The following is a 22,735-nucleotide window of genomic DNA, read 5'->3' as shown; positions in this document are numbered from 1 at the left end:
TGGGCAAGTTAGTGAGTTTTAGGTGTTCACCAGCCATCAGTGGCTCTCAACCCTGGCTACATATTAGAATCCTCTGGGGGTTGGGCACCTGGATGGCTCAGGCAGTTAAGCCTGACTCTTGGTTTCAGGTCGTGATCTCACAGGTCATGAGTTCAAGCCCCGTGTCAGGCTCCATGCTAACAGTGCAGAGCCTGCTTGGGATTCTCTCTCTCCCTGTCTCTGACCAACCCCCCTCCCCCGATCAAAATAAATAAATAAAGTTAAAAATCCCCTGGGCAGCATCATAAACACTGGCACCTGAGTGCCACCCCAGCCATTCTAATTGAATTGGTCTGAATTGGACCTGAACGTTGGCAGTTTAAAAATCTCCCCAGGTATATACAATGAAATATTTGGCCTTAAAAAGAAAGGGGGGTGCCTGGGTGGCTCAGTTGGTTAAGCATCCGACTTTGGCTCAGATCATGATCTCGCAGTTCGTGGGTTTGAGCCCCACATCGGGCTCTGTGCTGACAGCTCGGAGCCTGGAGCCTGCTTCAGATTCTGTGTCTCCCTCTCTCTCTGCCCCTCCCCTCTCACATTCTGTCTCTCTCTCTCTCTCTCTCAAAAATAAACATTAAAAAAATTTTTTTAAGGTAATTCTGGCATGCTACAGCACGATGAACTTGAAAACATTATACTAAGTGAAGCAAGCCAGTCACAAAATGACAAGTACTGTATAATCTACTTATATGAGGTGCCTGGGGTAGTCCAGTTCAGAGAGAGGCAGAACGTAGATGGGTGGTTGCCGGGGGCTGGGGGGACCGGAGATTGACAAAGAGTTTAACGGAGAGTTTCAGTTTTGCAAGATGAAGAGAATTCTGGAGCTTGGTTGGGCAACAGTGAGAATGTATTTCCTATGTACTTTACAATGATTAACACGGTGAATTTTGTTTTACATGGATTATATCATAAAATAAGCAAATATTTAAAAAAAATTTTTTTAATGTTTGTTTATTTTTGATACAGAGACAGAGCATGAACAGAGAGGGGCAGAGAGAGAGGGAGACACAGAATCTGAAACAGGCTCCAGGCTCTGAGCTGTCAGCACAGAGCCCGACGCGGGGCTCGAACTCATGGACCGTGAGATCATGACCTGAGCGAAGTCGGACGCTCAACCGACCAAGCCACCCAGGCGCCCCTAAAAAAATTTTTAAATATTTATTTTTGAGACAATGAGAGAGACAGAGTGCAAGCAGCGGAGGGGCAGACAGAGGGAGACACAGAATCCAAAACGGGCTCCAGGCTCTGAGCTGTCAGCACAGAGCCCGCCGTGGAGCTCGAACTCATGAACCGTGAGATCATGACCTGAGCTGAAGTCGGATGCCTAACTGAGCCACTCAGGCGCCCCTATAAGCAAATATTTTTAAAGAGGAGTCATGAAAAAAAAAAATCTTCCCAGGTGCTTCTAAGGTGCCACCAGGGCTGTGACGGTGCTCAGCCCACAGGGGAATTATCAAGAAGCTCAATGATTGTGTCATTCATGCCTTCACTGAGAAACTGGTGATACTCCTTGAGCTAGTATTAGTAAGAGTATCTATTATTACTAAGAGAAGTATCTATTCTAGTCTAGTTTGGGTTCCTCTTCTAGTGCTCTCCTTCTGTTTTTGTTTTGTTTTGTTTTTTTGTTTTTTTGTTTTTTTTTTTTTTTGATATTTAGAGAGAGAGAGAGAGGGAGGGTGAGCGTGTGAGTGGGGGACAGGGAGAGAGGGGGAGAGAGAGGATACCAAGCAGGCTCCATGTTGTCAGCACAGATCCCGACGCAGGGCTCGATCTCATGAACCCCTAGATCATGAGCCGAGATCATGAGCCAGGTTCAAGAGTTGGATGCTTAACCGACTGAGCCACCCAGGCGTACCCCCCCCACTTCCTTTTTTTCAGGGCAAGTCACTCTTGAACTCGGCTGATGCATGCTGGGAAACTCACTGTCTTGTATCATGATCTTTGCTGTAGCTTGAAGATAATTCTAGAACTGAGAAAATTCCCAGAAGTCTATTTTCATCACAGAAATGTGATGAACTGTGATACTAAGAAAGTTTGTCCCCCCAAATGCCCTGAAAAAGGCACTCCTTTCATGCAGTCTTTTGTTCTGTGATCAGCATGGTAGTTCTGCCTCTTTCTCTCTACACCTGGGTCCTTATAATTGTGCAGTCTACATCCCTGCCACCTTCCCCAAAGGAAGGAGATTTTTGCCCATGGTCTGTAGTTGGAAACAGTCTTTCAGTTTGGAATATGCCCTGGGAATGGTCCCTGCTGGAGAGAAACAGGGATGCCCATGACCTTGCCAGTGTAACTTCTTCGATTGCCTTCAACCCAGAGGCCACATCATCTCAAGCCCTGAATTGTAGGTCATTCACATACATCAGAATCTCACTGAATTCGGTCTCTTGGGTTATAGAAAATATTTTCAAACTTTGCTTATATTGCCCATTCTTATTAAAAGAATAACTAAGCTGTTAGTCTTTCTGGGCAACATCAGGCTGGGACAGGTGGTTCATGTCGTCCAAAGTGTAGCCGAGTGAATGACCAAAGCCACATGCTCTGACTGTGGAAAAGGCGACAAGAAAGCGCCACCTAGAAAAAGTGCTCAGGTGACCCGTACAGAATGGACTTTCTGAAGGTTCCATTCTGGATTCTCCTGTGGGTCTTAACAAGGTTCTGTATACAGTCATCAGCCCAAAACTTCAGACTTTTATAAGAGAGAGAAAGAGAGCTCATTTTCAGTTCGAGATGCTGCAGGGGGCCCACTGCTTCTCAGTGAGTCATTTTGTTGTGATGTTGGGCGTCCCATTATAGCCCAGGCTGCGTGCGCTAAGAACTTGGATCGCAGAACGAAATTCACCTAAGATCAGGCATTTAAAAAAAAAAAGACTTCATAAGGAGGATGGTGTTTGAGTTTAGGAGAGTGGCATTCAAGGCAGAGGAAACAGCAGGAGAAGAGGGTTCAGAGAGAGGTGATGTGCCAGTAGAGGGCCAGGCACGTCAGATTATAGGGACTTGGAACGTGGAGGAGGGAGGAAAACACAGGATTCGCTAGGAAAAGCCTCGAAGGATTGAATGGCAAAAATAATTCTCACCTGTAAATACATGGAAAAGCATTTTTGTACTCACTACTATCCAAATAAAAGCATTAAAATAATAATGAGGAGGACTAATGAATGGATAAGATGTGGGGTGTGTGTGTGTGTGTGTATGTATACATACATACACACACACAACGGACATTACTTGGCCATCAAAAAGAATGGAATCTTGTCATTTGCAACAACGGGGATGGAACTAGAGTGTATTATGCTAAGCAATATAAGTCAGTGAGAGTAAGACGATTTCACTCATGTGGAATTTAAGAAACAAAACAGACGAACATAGGGGAAGGGAAGGAAAAATAAGATTAAAAACAAGGAGGCAAATCATAAGAGACTCTTAAATGGGCTAAGTGGGTGATGGGCATTAAGGAGGGCACTTGTCAGGATGAACACTGGGTGTTTATATGTAAGTGATGAACCACTGGGTTCTATTCCTGAAATCAATACTACACTATATGATAACTCACATGAATTTAAATAAATAATAATGATGATGAGATATAATTTTTTGTTCTTTAAATTGACAAAGCTTTAAAAATTCCTAATACTCAGTGTTGGAAAGGGCTCAAGTCAGCAGCTGTTCTCATAGGCTGCTGGTAAGTGTGTACATTGGGATGAAATTTGCACATGGCAGTAACATCAACAGCTTTACACACACACACACACACAGTATGCATATATGCATATATATGTACTCTTTATATGCACACATATGTTTGTATACACTCAGACACCCAAACACACACATGCTCTTTGAGCCATTATTTCCACCCCATTTAATTTACCCTGGGGAATAATTAAGGATGTGAAGAAAGAGTTAGCAAAATTATTTACTAGAGGAAAATATTAAAAACAAAGTACACATCAACCAATAGGGTATTTATTAAATAAATTCTAGTCCCTGCGTTCAGATGCAGATAATTTAAGATACTGGTGCAAAAGAGTATTTTACCTGCTTTCCACCCAACCCCTAAGGGGCATATATACTCCTGTCGATATTAGGCTTCCCCACACAATGACTTGGGGGGCCCTCTATCTAGAAGGAATCTCCAAAGGGGGACACAAATTTGGTCTGTGGAAGCCCCCAGGTGATCCTGATGTCCCTCACTAGGTTGAATATTACTGATGTAAAATTGTATTTGTTGGTACGGAGAGATGTCTGGGATGCATTGATTAAAACAAGCATACAGTATGATATCATTTCTGAGAAATACTTTTATGCAAGGGGAACAGTATGGAAGAATGTATACCAAGATACTAACCACTTTTCCCTCAGTGGTAGTCCTACAAATAATAATTCCTTCACTTTGCCTGTCTGATTTTTCTATTTCTTCAATAATGACTACAGACTAATTGCATAATGAAACATTTTTTCTAAATAATAAGAGGACAAAAATCGATTAAAATAAAAATTTGCAGAAGGCACCTAGGTGGCTCAGTTGGTTAAGCATCTGGCACTTGATCTCAGCTCAGGTCTTGATCTCGTGAGTTCGGGCCCCACATTGGGCTCCATGCTGGGGGTGGAACCTACTTAAAAATAAATAAATGAATACATAAAGTTAAAATATGCACAGGAAATTATATTTGTTTCACATTATTTCGTACAAACTATTGCATTCTCTGATTTCAAAAAATGGCAAATATTGGTAAAAATTTTATATACACTCTTATTTTGAAGGAATTGGGCACTGTAGATACTTTGTGTCTTCTTACTCAAGAATCATCAGACAAATTTTCAAATCATTGAAAATCGATGGCAATTATTGATTCTATCAGTGGCTGCCTTTCACCTCCTTTTTTTTTTTTTTAACCTAGAAAAATTGAATTTAATCATTTCCTGACAGAAGGATGCAATTTCCACTGACCTTTCTTTTACACCTGGGTGAGTATTAGTCGTCAAAATCCATTTTCTGCTTGTAATGAATTGCTCTAAAATATTCAGTAAAAATATTTTAAAACCTATCCACCTCTTTTTTTCTGTACTACTATATATTTTCATGGTTTTTGTGCTGTATCATTGTGTCAAGCGACTAGACATGTCAACTCCCACATGTTTTTTAAAAAAAATTTTTTTTTTCAACGTTTATTTATTTTTGGGACAGAGAGAGACAGAGCATGAACGGGGGAGGGGCAGAGAGAGAGGGAGACACAGAATCGGAAACAGGCTCCAGGCTCTGGGCCATCAGCCCAGAGCCCGACGCGGGGCTCGAACTCACGGACCGCGAGATCGTGACCTGGCTGAAGTCGAACGCTTAACCGACTGCACCACCCAGGCGCCCCACTCCCACATGTTTACTATCCACACATAGCTGTTTCGATCCTCTTTCGTGGAATATAGTATTATCAGCAGATAATTAAGTAAATTTACTAAAGAAAGTAGACATGGTTTCAGATTCTTAATTTAAAAACATAATGCATTTTAATTTCTTTTTAATTTTTTTTAATGTTTATTTTTAAGAGGGAGAGAGACACTGAGAGTGTGAGTTGGGGAGGGGCAGAGGGAGAGGGAGACACAGAATCCAAAGCAGGCTCCAGGCTCTGAGCTGTCAGCACAGAGCCTGACACAGGGCTCGAACCCATAAACCACGAGATCATGAGCTGAGCCGAAGTTGATGCTCAACCGGCTGAGCCACCCAGGTGCCCCAATGCATTTTAATTTTTAAGCATAAATCTGTTTTGAATGTAGCACTTGTCCCAGTAACAAGACACAATTGCTTGTGAAGAATTTACAGGCAAAATTCCCTCTGACTAAGCAGCGGCTCTTTGCTAAACCTCCATGCGTCTGCTGTCTTTAATAAGCTGAGAATAATTTACATTAGTCATCGAGAGGATGTTTCCAACAATTACTCTCTTTGATCCTGACTTTTCAATAACCGCCCTGCTTCTGGTTCCTAAGTACTAACTAAATTGCTTAGAATCTTCTCTTCAAAGATTCATGCTGAGTTTCTTCATGGCAGCAAACTTTAAGAATCTCATTTTCTAATTTTGCAATTCCCAAGCCCTGAGGCAATCTCCCCGTTAGATTTGCTCGTGATGGACGAAAGAAGAATACCTCGAAATAGAAAATGCTCATTTGTTCTCTGCTGAAAATTCTCTGCCACCGAGAGGTGAGCCGCAAGCCAGTGGGAGCAGAGACTGGTGACACTGCGTCCCCCAGGACAATGAAGCTTAGATCTGGCCTCAGATTGCCAGAGAAGAGTTGTTGCAATCTATATCTGCCTCGGATGCTCTCTTTGGAACTAAACTAGTGTTCAAAATCAGAAGCAGCTACTGAGAATCGCTGAATCTCCATTAGGATAACTTCCTCACATTTTGCCAAAATTCTAAACCATTGCACAGTGGCTCAGAGATTCCCTCCTCATTCAGGAGACCCTTCTCTCAGGATGAAAGAGCTTCAAAACTAAATTCACCTGGGCAGAACAAAGCCCTCACTGCAGTAGATCCTGAGTTTCTAAATGTAAACTTACTCTGATCTAGCCCAAATCTCTAGGGTCGCCTATGGTCAAACTACCACATCATGGTTACCATAATATATGACCATATATGGTTAATCCCGTATCATCGGTTGAACATTTTCTGGTTTGTAGTTCAACCATAGACAATTATATGAAAACTGGAGCCTATTGAAACACGTTGTCTTGCATTCTGACTAAGGAAGTTTAGGGAAAAGAATCCTAAAATGTGCATTGGCCCCAGGTTTTGGGAACTGGACACGAAGTACAAACCTTATCTAACATGCATTCTTTGTAAATTTTCTTGCCCTTAATAAATGTGTGTTTGTGCATGTGTGTATATATGTGTGTTTACAGCCTCTAGAACTCTGAAGTGATCTCTAAAGTCTATGAAAACATCTCCTGTGTTTAAAAACATGAGAACGATATGCCAAGTTAGAGATTATATAATAATGGTTATTTCTACAAAATGATCCCTCACTTTACAGAACATTTGCTGTACCTTTTCTTTAAATGACCAGGTCTCCTAAGTTGGTGTTTACTAAGATCATATCTTCAAGTTGTATGTCGTCTTTGAAGAATGCATTGATTCTCTAAAGACACAAGCATCTTTATTTTCTGAACCAATTCCAACTTGTTGCTGATGTGATAATCTGGCAGTTGAAAACTTCAACCCAGGAAGGGTACTGCTAAGGCTATCTGTGTTCAGGCATGAAGCTTTAACTGCTTAGGTTTCCAGCCACTTTGGGCCAAGTATTTGAGCCCGGAAATTCATATTTGCATTTAGAAAATTACATGAATAATGGTTCAATTTCCCTAAGTCCTGGGATACTTTTATTTCTGAAAAGTACACATCTGATCAAAACAAGTTAGGCCAAGTCGGGTTATAAAAACATGTTAGATCTCTAAGGCAGCAATTCCAATAAAAGAATTCAGGATGGAACTTGTCTAGAAGAATAAATCCCTGGAAGGGAAGTCTTAGCTAATCCACACATAGCATTAGCAGAGATTTTTATACCTGACTTGTTTTAAAAAGCCTCCGCCTACAGGAGCCCAAACTTCTGATTAGTTATTTATCTTACAGGTCAAGTCTAGGAAATAAAAGGAGATCTGGGCTTGGATTGTTGGGTGAAAGGAAAAATCCATGTTAAGCAACTAGGACCATTTATTATACAATGAAATGAAAGTGTAGATGGAGCTCACTTTCATCACATATCTGTCTTCAAGGAGAAAGCAGAGCTGTCCCTTTGTTCTGGAATGATGGTAATTTTGCAATGAGAGTGAAGACCGAAAATTCCTTGTCCAAACAGGTATTTGGCAACCTGCGTAGAAGGAGACATTACGTATCATATTCTTAGCTGTAGAACTAGATCTGTTAATGCCTGATGATAATCACAAAATGACCAGATGAATAGAATAGTTCATGTGGGGACTGTGCACATAAGAGAAAAAACATTACTTTTCAGTGGCTTATGGTTTTGGAGGGCACGCTGAAGGAAAGAGATCCATTAAATGTGAAAGAAGACCACAAAAAATTCTTAGAGTTTTACAATTGAGAAAGCTGGAGAAAAACAAGCTTCTTCCACAGTTGGGAGTAATTTTCCATCTTCTGCCCATCCCCCTCACTCCTGTCTGCTGGAATCCGCTGTGCTTGGCATAAGTCTTCATGTCTCAAGGGTAAAGTATATAAGAACAGGTAGAGCGGGCTGTGTGTGTGTGTGTGTGTGTGTGTGTGTGTGTGTGTGTGTGTGTGTGTGTGTGTGTGAGAGAGAGAGAGAGAGAGAGAGATGTTGGTGGGGATTTACTTGGTTCACCATCTAGAGGCTGATGGGGTAATTTTGAAGGGACAGAGGAATATTTGGGTTGTTCACTTTTTATTTTGAGATTACCGCAGGTTCTCATGTAGTTGTAGGAAATAATACAGAGAGATTCCCATGTACCTTTCACCCAGTTTCCCTGGATGGTAACATCTTGCATGACAGTAGTGTAGTATCCCAATCAGGAAACTGACATTGTTATAGTCCTTGACCTTCTTCGGATTACACCAGTTTTACATGCACGTGTGTGTGTGTGTGTGTGTGTGTGTGTGTGTGTATTTAATCCTATACAATTTTATTCATGTGGTCATCATCAAAATTAAGATCCTGAACAGCTCCATTACCCTCCAGGAGCCCTACTACTACCCTTTTATATCCGCACCTTCATCCCTACCTCCTAATCCCTAACAGCCACAAATCTCTTCTCCATTTCTAAAATTTTGTCATTCAAGAAATGGGGTCATGTAGTGTATAACCATTTAAGATTGATTTTTTCTGGGCTCCTGGGTGGCTCAGTTGGCTAAGCATCTGACTTAAGCTCAAGTCATGATCTTGTGGTCCATGAATTCAAGCCCCGCATCGGGCTCTGTGCTTTCAGATTCTGTGTCTCCCTCTCTCTCTGTCCCTCCTCTGCTTGCACTCTGTCTCTCTGTGTCTTTGTGTCTCTCTCTCTCTCTCTCTCTCTCAAAAATAAATAAAACATTTAAAAAAATTTAAAGATTGGGTTTTTTCCATTCAGTGTAATTCACAAGGTTTTAATTTTGATGAGGTCCAATTTATCAATTTTTCCCTTTTATGGATCATGTTCTTGTTGTCAATCCTGAAATTCTTCACCCCATCCAAAGTCTCAAAGACTTTCTCCTATGTGTTATAAGAGTTTTATAGCTTTACAGTTTCATATTTTACATTGAAGTCCATGACCCATTTTGTGTTAATATTTGTATAAGGTGTGAGGTTTTGGTTATAGTTCATTTTTTTTGTCTATGGATTTCCAGTTACTTGAAAGGCTAACCTTTCTCCATGGACCTGCCTTTGCACCTCAGAATGAGTTGGGCATATTTGTGTGGGTCTGGGACTCCCGAGGGGGCACGATCTGTTCCGTGGTGAATCTGAACCCAACAATCCAGGTTTTAAAGGAGGTCAATTGAATCTATGTGTTTTAAGAGAAAGTTATTTCCCAAGGATTTCTTAAATTCTCCAGTTGAGTTTGTACTGGTTAGAACAATAGGTAGAAGAGGCCACATTGAGATTTTCTTTCCTCAGGTCTGTGCATTAGTCTTTGTTATTTGCCCTAAGATGACACATAGAGAATTTCTAGTATATGGGGCTATCTTGGATCAGGCTTCCTAGATGCAGAGCCTGATGCGTGGATTTGTGTTATTGGGGGAGGGCTCTGAGCAGTAAGAAAGTAAGGAAAGTGGAGACAGGATGTGGTCCCAGCTAGAGTCTGGCTTCAATCTCCCCCCCCCATCCAAAATGTTCTGAGCATAAATTGCACCACACAGTTGATCCCAGGCTGAGGCAATGGTGCCACAGCCTTTTGAACTATGTCCCCATCAGTCACTGGCTATGGACTGGCCCAGGTGGGGACATGAACACAGAAGGTATCACCTCCCAGGCTGAGAGATTTCCATTAGGCCAAGGGCACCAACAGCATCCACAACTGGATGGTCTTAATGATCAAGAAAACTGGCTTTAAAAATAAATGGGCTATTAACTTCCCAACTTAACCAGTTGCTTCTTTAAGCCTTCTGCTACCCTTAGACTGCCTTCTAAGTAGCTGTGTCTATTATGTTCAAGGGTTGCTCAGTTTCACGAAAGCCCAAGATAAATGCCACAGGAGCGCCTGTCATGCTACCACCGGCGATCTCCTGGTGGGTCGCAGTGCACAGCTCACGGCTTCTTCTACCTGCGGGCTGGATGGAGCCCAGAAATACTGCATCCTCAGCTACCTTGAGGTGGGTTGGTCCTTTGTTTATTTGTTGGGACATTATTGAGTCGATGACATAGATTTTTCCAAGCATGGCGGGGGCCAGCCACGCAACATAAAAGGAGGACACATCACTCTTTCCTGAATATCAGAGGCACAGGTGATTCAATTCCTAGTCCAAGAAACCTTGATTAATCAGAAAATAGGGAAGATCTGCCACATCTATTTCTTGTTACCTTTAGAATTGGACGGAAGAGCCTCTTTGGTTCCGTCTTCGAAGGGAAGTAGTCTAAGATGTACTATTCTACTTAGCCACAGGAGGAACTCGCAGGGAGCGAATTCAATTGACCCAGCAGTGAAGAGGGACGATCCCTCAGGGTCTCAAGGCCATTATACTGAATGTGGGTTCTCACTGTCCTGCGTTAGGTGGGGGGTGGGGGGGGTGTGAACTTTGAATTGATTGCATGCCAGCCTCACAAAGCCACTTGGAAATTGTCTTGTCTAAAAGCCGTAAGATCCCAGTGTCAACAGATTTGGGGGCCTTTTTTCTTTCCCTTAAAGACCAGTTTTAGAAAAGGATCAGCTGCTTTATAGTTTTTTTCTTCTCCATGCTCGGGGACCCAAACAAGCATCCAAGGTCATCTGAGTATCATACCTGCTGAAAAGCCCAAGGCAATCACGTCAACCCCTTAAATGAGAGGATGTGCAGGCGGGAAGTTGGACGGAAGCCCGATGTTAGAGGCCCAGGCTTTTCCACGTATTGTTCATTTAAAGCAACTCCTCGAGGTCTCTGGGAAATGCTTTGGATTCTAATTGGTTTCTAGTAAAAGAGGATGATTATAAATAAGTGAAGACAATACCTGAGGGCTTAGCACTGTTCTAAGTTTGGGAAGTACTTGTGTAAGAAAGCAACTTCTCTGTGTGTGCGAGGAAATGACACTGTAGACGTTTTGTTCAACTCTAGACCAGGTGGGATGTGGCACCCTACAACTGACTTTCCAATTCCGGGTCCTCTGGACAAAGAAACGGTTCTCAGCTCTAATATTAGATACTTTCCAACACTGGCATTACCCTTCTAGTTCTTAAACCACTGACATTTGCGTACTGTTGTCCCAGCCAACTTATGACCTACTCTGGCAATGATTAGGAGTTAATATTCCTGTCTTCACCACCCAAAATAGAAGTAAGTCAAACTTCAAGGTTTCTTTTGTCTCAAGAATCCCAGAAATCTTAAACTCATAGACCTGGGGGAAAAAAATCTCAAGATATCTTCAGGCTGACAAAGTGTTACAGGTAGGGCTGTAAGTCTTGGTCTACTTAAACATTTGCATGTCATGAAGGAGGACTTGTTTCCCCATGATCATCTAAAAAATTGCTACCAAGCAACACATTCTCCTCAGAAGCTTCAAATCAACATTGACCCGTAGTGTTACCCAAGTTGGGACTTCCACATCTCGTCATCACAACCAAACATCCCTAATCAGGCTCGCCAAAGACTATGCTTCTAAGATATTGACAGTAAAGCATTTCCCCCAGTAATTTCCATAGTAATACTGGACATCTTTTGAAGGCTTGACACCTTTTGGTGGAATCGTAAAGCTTCTGCTGCTCTTTTAGGGGCAAGTCTGGGGCAAGCCTCCCCATATGCAGAACAGATCTCACTTCCATTGCTCCTTAATTTTGAAAGGGCATTTTTGGAGCGCCTGGGTGGCGCAGTCGGTTAAGCGTCCGACTTCAGCCAGGTCACGATCTCGCGGTCCGTGAGTTCGAGCCCCGCGTCGGGCTCTGGGCTGATGGCTCAGAGCCTGGAGCCTGTTTCCGATTCTGTGTCTCCCTCTCTCTCTGCCCCTCCCCCGTTCATGCTCTGTCTCTCTCTGTCCCAAAAATAAATAAACGTTGAAAAAAAAAATTAAAAAAAAAAAAAAGGGCATTTTTTTTTCGGGTATAAGACTTATGGTGGCCAGTGATTCTAAAAAGATTATATGGATCTCTTGAAAGGCTGGTCTACTTTGATAGACTCTAGCTGAAATAGTCCTCAAAATCACCATGCATTCGTTTGGCAAATTTTATCCAGCCTCTGCAATGTGTGAGACACTGTTCTAGGTCAGGAGGATATGGCCTTATACAAAACGAAGTCCCATGGGGCACCTGGGTGACTCCATTGGTTGGATGGCCGACTTCAGCTCCAGTCATGATCTCATAGCTCGTGCGTTTGAGCCCCACATCGGGCTCTGTAATGACAGCTCAGAGCCTGGAGCCTGCTTCAGATTCTGTGTCTCCCTCTCTCTCTGCCCCTGCCCTGCTCATGCTCTGTCTCTGTCTCTCAAAAATAAATAAACGTTAAGAAAAAAATTTAAAAAAACAACAAAGTCCCACCCTCATTGGACTTAAATTCTAATGATGCAGACAGACAATAAGCCAACAACTATATAATATAGTCTCAAGTGGTGATAACGGCTTACAAGATATTGTAAAGCAGGGTAAGGCATAGAGAGTGGTAGAGGCCATAAGGAGGTGGTGATATTTTAAGTAGAAGTCTCTCTGAGAGGATGGCCTTTAAACAGAGACCCAGAAGAAGGGAAGGAGCAAGAGATAGGAATATTTGAGGGTTGGAGGAGAGGGGAGCAGAGAATAGCTCGTGTCAAGATGGCAAGGCAATAGAGTTCCCGGTGAACTCAGGGAAGAGCAAGGAGTGAGTGTAGCTAGAATTGAGTGAATCAAGGGAAGACTCGTGGAAGGAAAGGCAAAGAGATGGTCCTGGTCAGGTTGTATAGCCCTTGTAAGCAATGATCCGGACATCAAATCGGTTTGCTGAACACCTACCGGCGCATCTGTTATAGTCAACTTCCAGTATGGAGGATTATAATAAACAGTCCCCACTTCCTGGAAGTTTTGCAAAAATGCTCCTCCGGGGTCCTGCAAGTAGTAGTAGCCAGGAACAACTGTGCAAGCCATTGGAAGTCCTTTGGGAGTCTTTGGGGATTTCCTTGGGGGCTTTAAGTAAGTACGGCCACAAATGGGTGCATTAAATTAGGCAAACTCAAAGGCCACTCTTGGCTGTTGCAACCTTGGAAAGTCCATTCCAAGTAAAGTAATTCCAATTCACTAATAAGACCTTCCGGTCTGGAAGGCAAGAGGGCAGGCCTCTCTGTTACGAGTATAATGAGAATCTTTTACAACATCCACATGGTGGTGATGGAGAGGTTTTGGTCATGGAACTTTTTCTACCAAAAACTATGTCTGAGAGAGAAAAAAAAGGATGGTTGCAGATAACCTGGTGGCCGAGTGTTGCATTAGTTTCTTGCCAAATATTTGTTTTTGACTACAGAAAGTAATCCCTACTCAAAGAACATATCTTGATTACTTCTCTACGGTTTAACATAACCTCCAGGTCACCTGCCTCTTGTGCAAGACAAAAATTAGTTCTGCATAAGTTTGCATTTTTGCCCCCAATGTACAAATTCATAAAATTTCTAGGTCCTAATTTTTATTTTGTCTGTTATTGTATTTAAGCACCTATTGATGGAAAAATTGATGTCCTGTTATTTCCTCTGCTTTTTATTTTTAGCCAGATTGAAAGACAAATATAGTAAGTACAGCTTGTTTTCAAATTGATATCAACAATAAGTAATTATGGGTCTTTATTTTTTACTGAAATGATGGTCTTTTCCAGGGGGAACAAAAATGTTTCATCTGTGACTCCAGATTTCCCTATGACCCATATACGCAATCCCAGAGCCACACCATTGAGAATGTCATTACAAGTTTTGAACCAGGGAGAGACAAGAAATGGTGGCAAGCTGAAAACGGTATGACTGAGTTCCTTTCCAGATTATCCATTTCTTTGTTTTTAATCCAATATCTTTCTGTACGATCTCAACAATTTCACAGCAAGGAGTTATACTGGAATGGAAAAGTATCCCCTAGCACTGTTAAAGCCTGTATAAGAACAAACTTTATTTTCATTTCAGGAGAGATTATTTTCCTTCAGAGAAATCCAAGTGTATTTTAAGCACGTAACTCTGAAAGCTTCACGCATTAACCCTAATATGAAACACACTCCTGTAAATGGAATTAACACTGCCAGGGGAAATCTGAGAGTTCCCACCCTGTACTTTGTCCCTCGGCAACACATTCAGGAGAGAGGAAAAGAGCATTTCATTTCTTGCTGCAAGCCAAATATTTTAATATAAAAATTGAATTGAAAGGATAGTTGGCTACTGGCTGACGTTCTTTTCTGCCTGGATTTATGCCCTTCTCTGCTCATGAACAATTGTGATTTTGAAACTCGCATCGGCCCTGACCATCCATATTTCCTAGGTGCCCTGATCAGGTCCCAACTGGGGATGCCTCACGTCCAAACTCAGGCGTGGGCCTTATGTGCTTGAATGAATGTAGGCTGACTCACCCATGACAGCTCCCCTTCAGCACCAATCTGGAACCCTCACCCCACAAGATGATTCCCTTTGTTGCATCTCTGTATGTTGTACCTGGGCTACAATCCCTCTATTCTCTTCAGATGCCTAAACCTATTTCCCTCAGGGGGTCCTAGACCATTAGGGGAGTGTGGGAATAGTCAGAATATATAGGATCGTAACACATAAGGCAAGCATAATATGAGGCTATTTTCCTATGCCTTCCGTTGGACAAGCATGATTGGTGTGTCTACTAAAATGCCAATTCATGTTGGATCCTAATCCTGAATCTCTAGTTGGGCCCTCCTTAGTGCATGTATGCGATGCCTTTGCAGGAGCCACCTGCCTTCGCTCAGGCCATTTTTGCTTAGCAGCAGTTTTAACCCACACATCCAGCATTTGCTAAACATAGCCTCACGGGAGCGCCCCTCCACCAAAGCAGATCGCATAAAACAAGGGTTCTCAGCCAAGAACTTTTGAGAGGGGAAAGGCGATATCCTTTCCAGAAAGGGTGAGGGACTCTTGACCCGGAGCCAGGAATGGGGCTGCCCTCTCAGCGGCGAACCCTCCCAAGTGATGCACCCACAAATAAAACTGCCTCCAGTTCATGCAGCTCAGTTACTGACTAATCTCAGAGCTGCTGTCCAGTACGGGAGGGAGCCCAACGCCACATGCGCTACCGGGCACTTAAAACACGGCTAGCCCACACTGAGATGTGACATCAGTATAAAACCATTCCAGGTTTCTAAGACTTACTTTGGAAAAAAAAAATAGGCATTGGTAGTAGCAAAATAAAACATTAGTAATTTTTTAAAATATTGAGTACATGTTGAAATGAGACGGTTTTTGGTATATGGGGTTAAAAATATTAAAAGTCGTTTCACCTGCTTGCTTTTACGTCTTTTAAATGTGGCTGCTAGGAAATTTGAAATGACACAGGTGGCTCGTATTCTGTTCCTATGGGACAGTGCCGCTCTAGAGCGATCGGGGCTTCCTCGTGTCCAGCTTGGGGCCGGTCTTCCACATCCAGGCAGGAGGCGAATGGCAGCTAACCCTCTCAGGATAGAACTTTCTTCTCCTCAGCCCCAGAGGAGCTGCAGATTCTCACTCCCAGGGGAATATTCCAGGCTGTGTCTTACGCTAAGTGACAATAGAACTAGTCCAAGTGGTTATCAAGCAGATGCTGGAAGAAAAGGATGCTTCGATGTTTACCACGCACCGGTTTCCCAGCGCACCTTTACGCACGTGTGCAGTCAGGTTGTGAGTTCAAGGAAATGAGCTCCCTCCCCGCCAAGTGGTGGCACTTGCTGCTTAGGACCTATGGGAAATGGGCGAACTTCCTTGGTGGTAGGTAACACTGCCACACAGTGGCCGTGTGCACCGCCACCATAACGTGCATGTGGGCACAGTCTGAGTAAAACCTGTACTGCTCTCAAATAGACCTTCTCCTGGGTGTGCAGTGTTCTGGAAAACCACTGTAAAAGATGAGGAAAGAGTGTTGATCCCCAGCCATGTAATTTCACACGTTTTTATTTTTTACAGACAAGCCACAGTGAAGGATTAAATAGGGGTAAATAGGGGTCTCTCAAAATCACTGATTCCTTCTTTCTGGATTTTTCTTCAGGTCTTGATCATGTCAGCATCAGATTGGACCTAGAGGTGTTATTTCAGTTCAGCCACCTTATTCTGACTTTTAAGGTACAGATGTGTGGGCTTGTCACCCCTTTTATCTACCTACCAAGTGCTGGGCTTACCCGGATTTCACTTCCTTGCTTCTGGGTAGAGCACAAAATCTCTACTCGAACTTTGTGCAGAATTTGACTCTTTGTTCCTGAGTGGAAAACAAAACAAGTAAAAACTTTACTGCTCATTAATTAATAACTTATATGGTTAACAGAAGAAGGAAGGAAGGAAGGAAGGAAGGAAGGAAGGAAGGAAGGAAGGAAGGAAATCGTACAAGATAGAGCAAAGAGGAAAATTCCAAACCCTAGGGTGAGAGAGACCACAAGAGCTAGAAAAATGATTTTCAGGAGAAAAAAAAAAGCAGAAACTGGACATTATTTGGGGAAACATGGAAAGATTGTGATCAAAAGAGGCAGAAAAATGAAAGGGTCTTTACTAAGGATAGTTAGATGCCAGAGAAATCCTGTCCTGTAGTCATTCTCAAATATTTCATCAAAATTCTAATTTTGTTGTCAGCCCGGAAGCTGAGTTACAGTAAAAAAATAAATAAAATTAAAAATTTAAAAAAAATCGCTTCTCGGCCTTTTGGCTAAGATCAAGTGTAAAAATTTAAAAAAAACCCACAAGTCTTTGGCCTCAAAGAGCTCACAGTCTAGTCAAGGATACAAACATATATAGAAATTTAAAATCATAATACAAAATTGTCAGTGCGGGAACCGACATACAATCACAATGCTGATAGTTTCCTTGATGAGGCTAACGCTGCTGTAAGAAATCAGAATAAGCTTCACGGTAGATTCTGGAGGATGTGTAAGAGTTTGCCAGAGAAAAGGGTTCTTCTAGTCAAAGAAAACCACATACAAATTGCTGTAACATATCAGTTACGCTGACTTTTTAAAGAATTGATATGCTCTCCTTTGATGAATAATTCACACAGCCCATACACAGTTTTCAAATGGAACCAGATTTGAGGCAAAGTATGCGCTCGTGACTGCTCGCCCCCTGATTGGAAAGAGATTTCTGTGTGTTCATTGCATAACGGATTTCAAGAGATACAAATAAAGTTTGAAAAAACTGAGATTTGGGAATACAAATATTCAGTCTGCAGTAGATAATGAAATCTGCCTTTGCGAAGCATTACAAGTTTCCCTCCCGTTTTCCTAGACTTTTCGGCCTGCTGCTATGTTAGTTGAACGTTCCACAGACTATGGACACACCTGGAAAGTGCTCAAATATTTTGCAAAAGACTGTGCTGCTTCCTTTCCCAATATCACTTCTGGCCAGGCCCAGGGAGTGGGAGACCTTGTCTGTGACTCCAAATATTCGGATATTGAACCCTCATCTGGTGGAGAGGTAGCATTTCCTTTCTTGGATTTCTCGGATAGAGGTTACACCATTTTTTTTTTTCTAATGCGGTTCATTTAAATGAAAACAATTTAGGTAGTGTTTACTGAAATATAACTTGAGTTCTGTTGCTTTTGTTTTAGAGAAAGAGAGCGTGAGCAGGAGAAAGGTGTTGGTGGGGGAGAGAGAGAGAGAGTGGGGAGAGAGAGAATTTCAAGCAGGGTCCACACTCAGCACAGAGTCCGACATGGGGCTCAATCCCACGACCCTGGGATCATGACCTGAGCCGAAGTCCAGAGTCAGACGCTCAACTGACTGAGCCACCCATGGGCCTCTAGCTGTTGGTTTTTAAAGCATGAACATGTTTAAATTGAAATGAGTCCTGAATTAATTTCAAACTCAGATAAATAGTAAGCATCTTGCAAGCAATACTCCTGCATGAGAGATTACATCACCTGCTGAGGGTGAGTGGGGACTAAGACCCAGGCTGGGCACTAGGACACAGGACACCCAGAGCAAGGAGCATCTGTTTCTAGCCCTTGCTACATAGCTGTGTTATCTCATGCTCTGTAAACCACCACCCAGGCGGGATCTGCCAGGACCTTCCTCTGAGCAAAGCGGGTGACAGGCAGAAAGGCAGGGTAGGAGCGGGGTTGGGAGGTATGACTCTTATCAGGCAGAGTGAAAGGGTTGGTGGCAGAAGGTGTCTCTGGAATCCCCGGCCAGATCCAGTTGATGACCTACTGAATTGTGACCCCGTCCCTCCCTTCCAGCCCCAGTGCTATCACCTACATGGACCATGGGAGCATAAAGAACCAGAATGACTAAGACGTTTGATTCATTTCCATGTTGGCCCTTTTATTCACAAGAGAACCCAAATAATAATCTGTATCCTATGCCAGCTGGGAGGCAATGGCTCAGCCTTTTCGTGAGGTCAGGATCTCTTCTTTAAGAGTATACTCTTTAAGAGTTACTCTTTTTTTAAAATTTTTTTTTTCAACGTTTATTTATTTTTGGGACAGAGAGAGACAGAGCATGAACGGGGGAGGGGCAGAGAGAGAGGGAGACACAGAACCGGAAACAGGCTCCAGGCTCTGAGCCATCAGCCCAGAGCCTGACGCGGGGCTCGAACTCACGGACCGCGAGATCGTGACCTGGCTGAAGTCGGACGCTTAACCGACTGCGCCACCCAGGCGCCCCAAGAGTTACTCTTTAAGAGTAACAGGGCACCCAGGTGGCTCTGTTGGTCAAGCATCCAACTTTTGATTTCAGCTCAGGTCTTGATCACAGGGTCATGAGTTCGGGCCCTCTGTTGGGCTCCATGCTGGGTGTGAAGCCTACTTAAAAAAAAAAAAAAAAGTATATTTCACAATGCTGTTTTGGGTGAGATGCTATACATTTACCTGCATTTGTTTTGCAGGTCGTTTTAAAGGTTTTGGATCCCAGGTTTGAAATAGAAAACCCCTACAGCCCCTACATCCAGGGTATGAGATACTCTCTATTCTTGCACAAATTCTTTTTCTAAAATTCTATGTTGGGGGCATCCCTTTTCATTGCATGTCCATAGCCCATGAAGTGTGCTTTCCTTTGCTGTTACCATTTCTCCAGACCTTGTGACATTAACAAACCTGAGGATCAACTTCACCAAACTCCACACCCTGGGGGACACCTTGCTTGGAAGGAGGGAAAACGGTTCTCTGGATAACTACTACTATGCTCTGTCCAACATGGTGGTTGGGGGCAGCTGTTTTTGCCACGGCCACGCTAGCGAATGCAGCCCTGTGCAGAAAGTGCGGGGAGACGTTTTCAGCCCTCCTGGAATGGTAAGTCACTGATCGATCCCAGAGGGCAGCTGGCTCTCTTCCCTTTCCTTTGCGGCACTGGTGCCGAACGTGGATCAGAGCCTCTCCATGGGGATCCACAGTCGAAGTGACAGCTCTGTGTTGGGGCAGGGATCATTCAACCCACAGTTCCTGCAGGCTCTGCCCCAGATGACTCCATGAGCAGCATTTCTCATCTGTGAGCTCAGGGTAGCCCGCCGTGCTCCCTTCTTGTTTATTTGCTTTTTAGGGAATGGAGCTTTAGTGGTGAGGACCCTGTTTCGCGTGCATTCTCCCACAAAAAGTTCTCGAAGGTCTCTCGTGCGAGAGAGGGTGTACTCCACACCGGGGTGTCCGAGGGATGCCTGCCACTGTAGAAATGGTCACTCCAAGTAGCACTCTTGTGCCGGGAATGGCTGTTCCTGGTCTTGATCTCTTCCATCCCTGGGACAAGTCTTAAAAGGTGCGGTGGAAGAAATGCCTGTTTGCGCAGAGTCCTGAGGGTGTGTCTACTACATAATTTTAAACTAGGAGCCACAAGCAGACAAGGCTGGATGCCGAAACTCTGCACCTTCCCTGTCAGCCAGCTCCTATTTCCCTGGAAGTACAAGTTTCTTTGAACTTGGGTATACGGTGCATTTTGTGGACAAACCAAGAGAATCATATGCTTTGCTCCAGGTTCTTTCTGTTTTCTAATTCCCTCTTTCCCTTAACCACCCTTCCCCCCCCGCTTTCTCTCTCTCCCTCCCTGTCTTTCCCTCTCTCTGCCCCCTGATCCTGTCTCTCATTGTGTGTTGCCCTGAAACTAGAATTCAGAAATGCCAAAGAAAATGTAGATGGTTCCCGAACATCTTAAACTTTTTCCAAACGTGGGAGTTGGTTAAGGAGATAATAGAAGGTAGACAAGGAAAGCTAAGACCCGAAGAGGCACCTGGCGTGGTACTGCCTTTTCCACCTCGAGAACCCCAGCATCCTCAGAGCAAAGCCGTCTTTTCACACCACGCAGGTTCACGGCCAGTGTGTCTGTCAGCACCATACAGATGGCCCGAACTGCGAGAGGTGCAAGGGCTTCTTCCAGGACGTTCCGTGGAGGCCGGCAGCAGGCCTCCAGGACAGCGCATGCAGAGGTACGTGGGGAAAGTTCTCAGCCTGTGTCCTTAAGCTCGAACAACATCGAGTTCATTTCAGTGGAGCTGTGGGCATCAGAGGCCACAAACTCGTGGCTCCCAGCTCCAATCGTGGGATATCCTAATGTGTCCCATTACCTCCCATAGATAGAAGACCAACTTCTCAGACCCTCACACCACAAAAGGCACGTTAATTCACAAAATGAAACCATCTGCGTGTGGTGTGGTCCCTTCCCTGAGGAGGGGCAGAGCCATGTAACGGCAACATCAGTGGGGACTAGATTTGGTACAGAGATCCCTACCCTTTTCCTGAAGAATCACCCATTCCGTGAACGCAGCCTTAAACACATGTCAGAGGATAGGAGAGGTGAGGACTGGGACAAACTTTGACAGGCTATTGTAGCTTTTATAAAATATTTAGGCTAATAAGGTAGATGGTTCTTTGGCAATGCGTTTGCTGCCTCTGAATTTTGAGGGAAGTCCATACAAACTTGTTACTCAGCTTCTTTTCCCAGACTGGGGGAAAATAGGATTGGGGCAGTGAGAGGTGAGTGGAAGAGGTCTCTAAAAAACGTCCCATCCAGGGGAGTCCCAGTGTGCGAGACCCAGCAAAACAGCCTAAGATTTTGCTGTTTACAGGGAAAACGCAACAAGGCACACAGCACAGACTTCACCACTAAGACAAACAATAAAGTTCTCCAAGCAATAAAGCTGCACTCTAGGGCTCCCAAATCACCCAAATGATTTACTTTTGTTTACCTGGTAGTAAAAAATTAGATAGATAGATAGATAGATAGTACTCTGATTCTGCTCACATCTATCTATCAGTGTGTGTGTGTGTGTGTATGTGTGTCTTCTGTGTGTGTGTATATATATATACACACACACATATATATACAGAATCAGAGTACTAGAAAGATCCTTCGAAAGCACCTGCTTTAATCCTCAAGTACTTGGTATATTTCTAACAAGTCGGCGGAGCACTGGGGCTGCAGTGATTTGTGCCCAAACAGCTGCCTGGTGGTCCCCAGACCTTGGCCAGTCTCTCCTAACCCCTCTCCTTCCTCAGCTTGTCGCTGCAACGGCCACTCGGACCGCTGTCACTTCGACATGACCGCGTACCTGGCGAGCGGCGGCCGCAGCGGGGGCGTGTGCGAGGACTGCCAGCACCACACGGAAGGACAGCACTGTGACCGCTGCAGACCCCTCTTCTACAGGGACCCGCTCAGGGCCATGTCCGATCCTTACGCGTGCATCCGTGAGTCCCCGCCCTCTGGCCTGTCTCTTCCACACGTGTGAGCGAAGGCCGATGGAGAGGTCTCGCTTGGGCTGCAGGCACCCCCCGCCCCCCCTCGGTTTAGCAGCATTTAGGGGCCTGGGGGGGGGCGGGGGGCAGTCTGAAAAGGCACTCGGTTCTGAGAGCTTTCCTTTCTCACGACAGGCTGGGCCAAATAATCCGGGTCCATCCCCGCAGCCGCATGTGGGTGGCCGACACTGGTGAATCAGGAGACTATTCCGGATTCAGCCAGCAGGGGGCGGGTGGTTCAGGAGGTGCTACAGACACCTGAGTGTCCTGTGGGTCCCCTGGGGGAAGTAGCTGAGCATGGGAGACCCGACTCACCCTGGCCCGCTCCACTTCGGATGTTTCAACTTTGCCACGGTGCCAAAGCAATGGGCATTTAGTAGAAACCTGCTTAGAATTTTGAACTCGGATCTTTTCCCAGGCCAGCCCATACGCAGATGATCCTCTTTCCCAATGCTGGGCCAGGTAGCTAGGGACAGTTCCCAGTCAGACCCCCTGGTCAGGAGCCTCAGCAACCCATACGCTTGCAACCATTCTGGGGGCGCCTGGGTGGCTCAGTCGGTTAAGCTTCCAACTTCCGCTCAGGTCGTGATCTCGCAGGGTTCGTGGCCTCAAGCCCCGCGTCGGGCTCTGTGCTGACGGCTCAGGGCCTGGAACGTGCTTCAAAGTCTGTGTCTCCCTCTCTCTCTGCCCCTCCCCCGCTCATCCTCTGTCTCTCTCTC

At 44.3% G+C, this 22,735-nt stretch overlaps 1 protein-coding gene across 1 annotated transcript in view; it reads left to right on the top strand.

The window, feature by feature from the left end:
• LAMB4 (laminin subunit beta 4) overlaps window positions 1-22,735 on the top strand; it is a 114,671-nt gene that overhangs the window by 6,785 nt on the left and 85,151 nt on the right. The window contains 9 exon segments of the mRNA XM_086696954.1: window positions 4,938-5,004; window positions 10,192-10,349; window positions 13,995-14,130; window positions 16,361-16,434; window positions 17,584-17,772; window positions 19,184-19,247; window positions 19,372-19,586; window positions 20,590-20,710; window positions 21,780-21,968. Coding sequence (XP_086553080.1) covers window positions 4,971-5,004; window positions 10,192-10,349; window positions 13,995-14,130; window positions 16,361-16,434; window positions 17,584-17,772; window positions 19,184-19,247; window positions 19,372-19,586; window positions 20,590-20,710; window positions 21,780-21,968 — 1,180 coding nt within the window. The 5' untranslated portion in view covers window positions 4,938-4,970.

Source organism: Puma concolor, chromosome A2, assembly GCF_028749965.1.
Source record: "Puma concolor isolate L17-30 chromosome A2, mPumCon1.1.hap2, whole genome shotgun sequence".
Taxonomy (NCBI): Eukaryota; Metazoa; Chordata; class Mammalia; order Carnivora; family Felidae; genus Puma; species Puma concolor.
The sequence above is the reverse complement of the archived record's forward strand: the minus strand, read 5'-3'. Positions and strand labels throughout refer to the sequence as shown.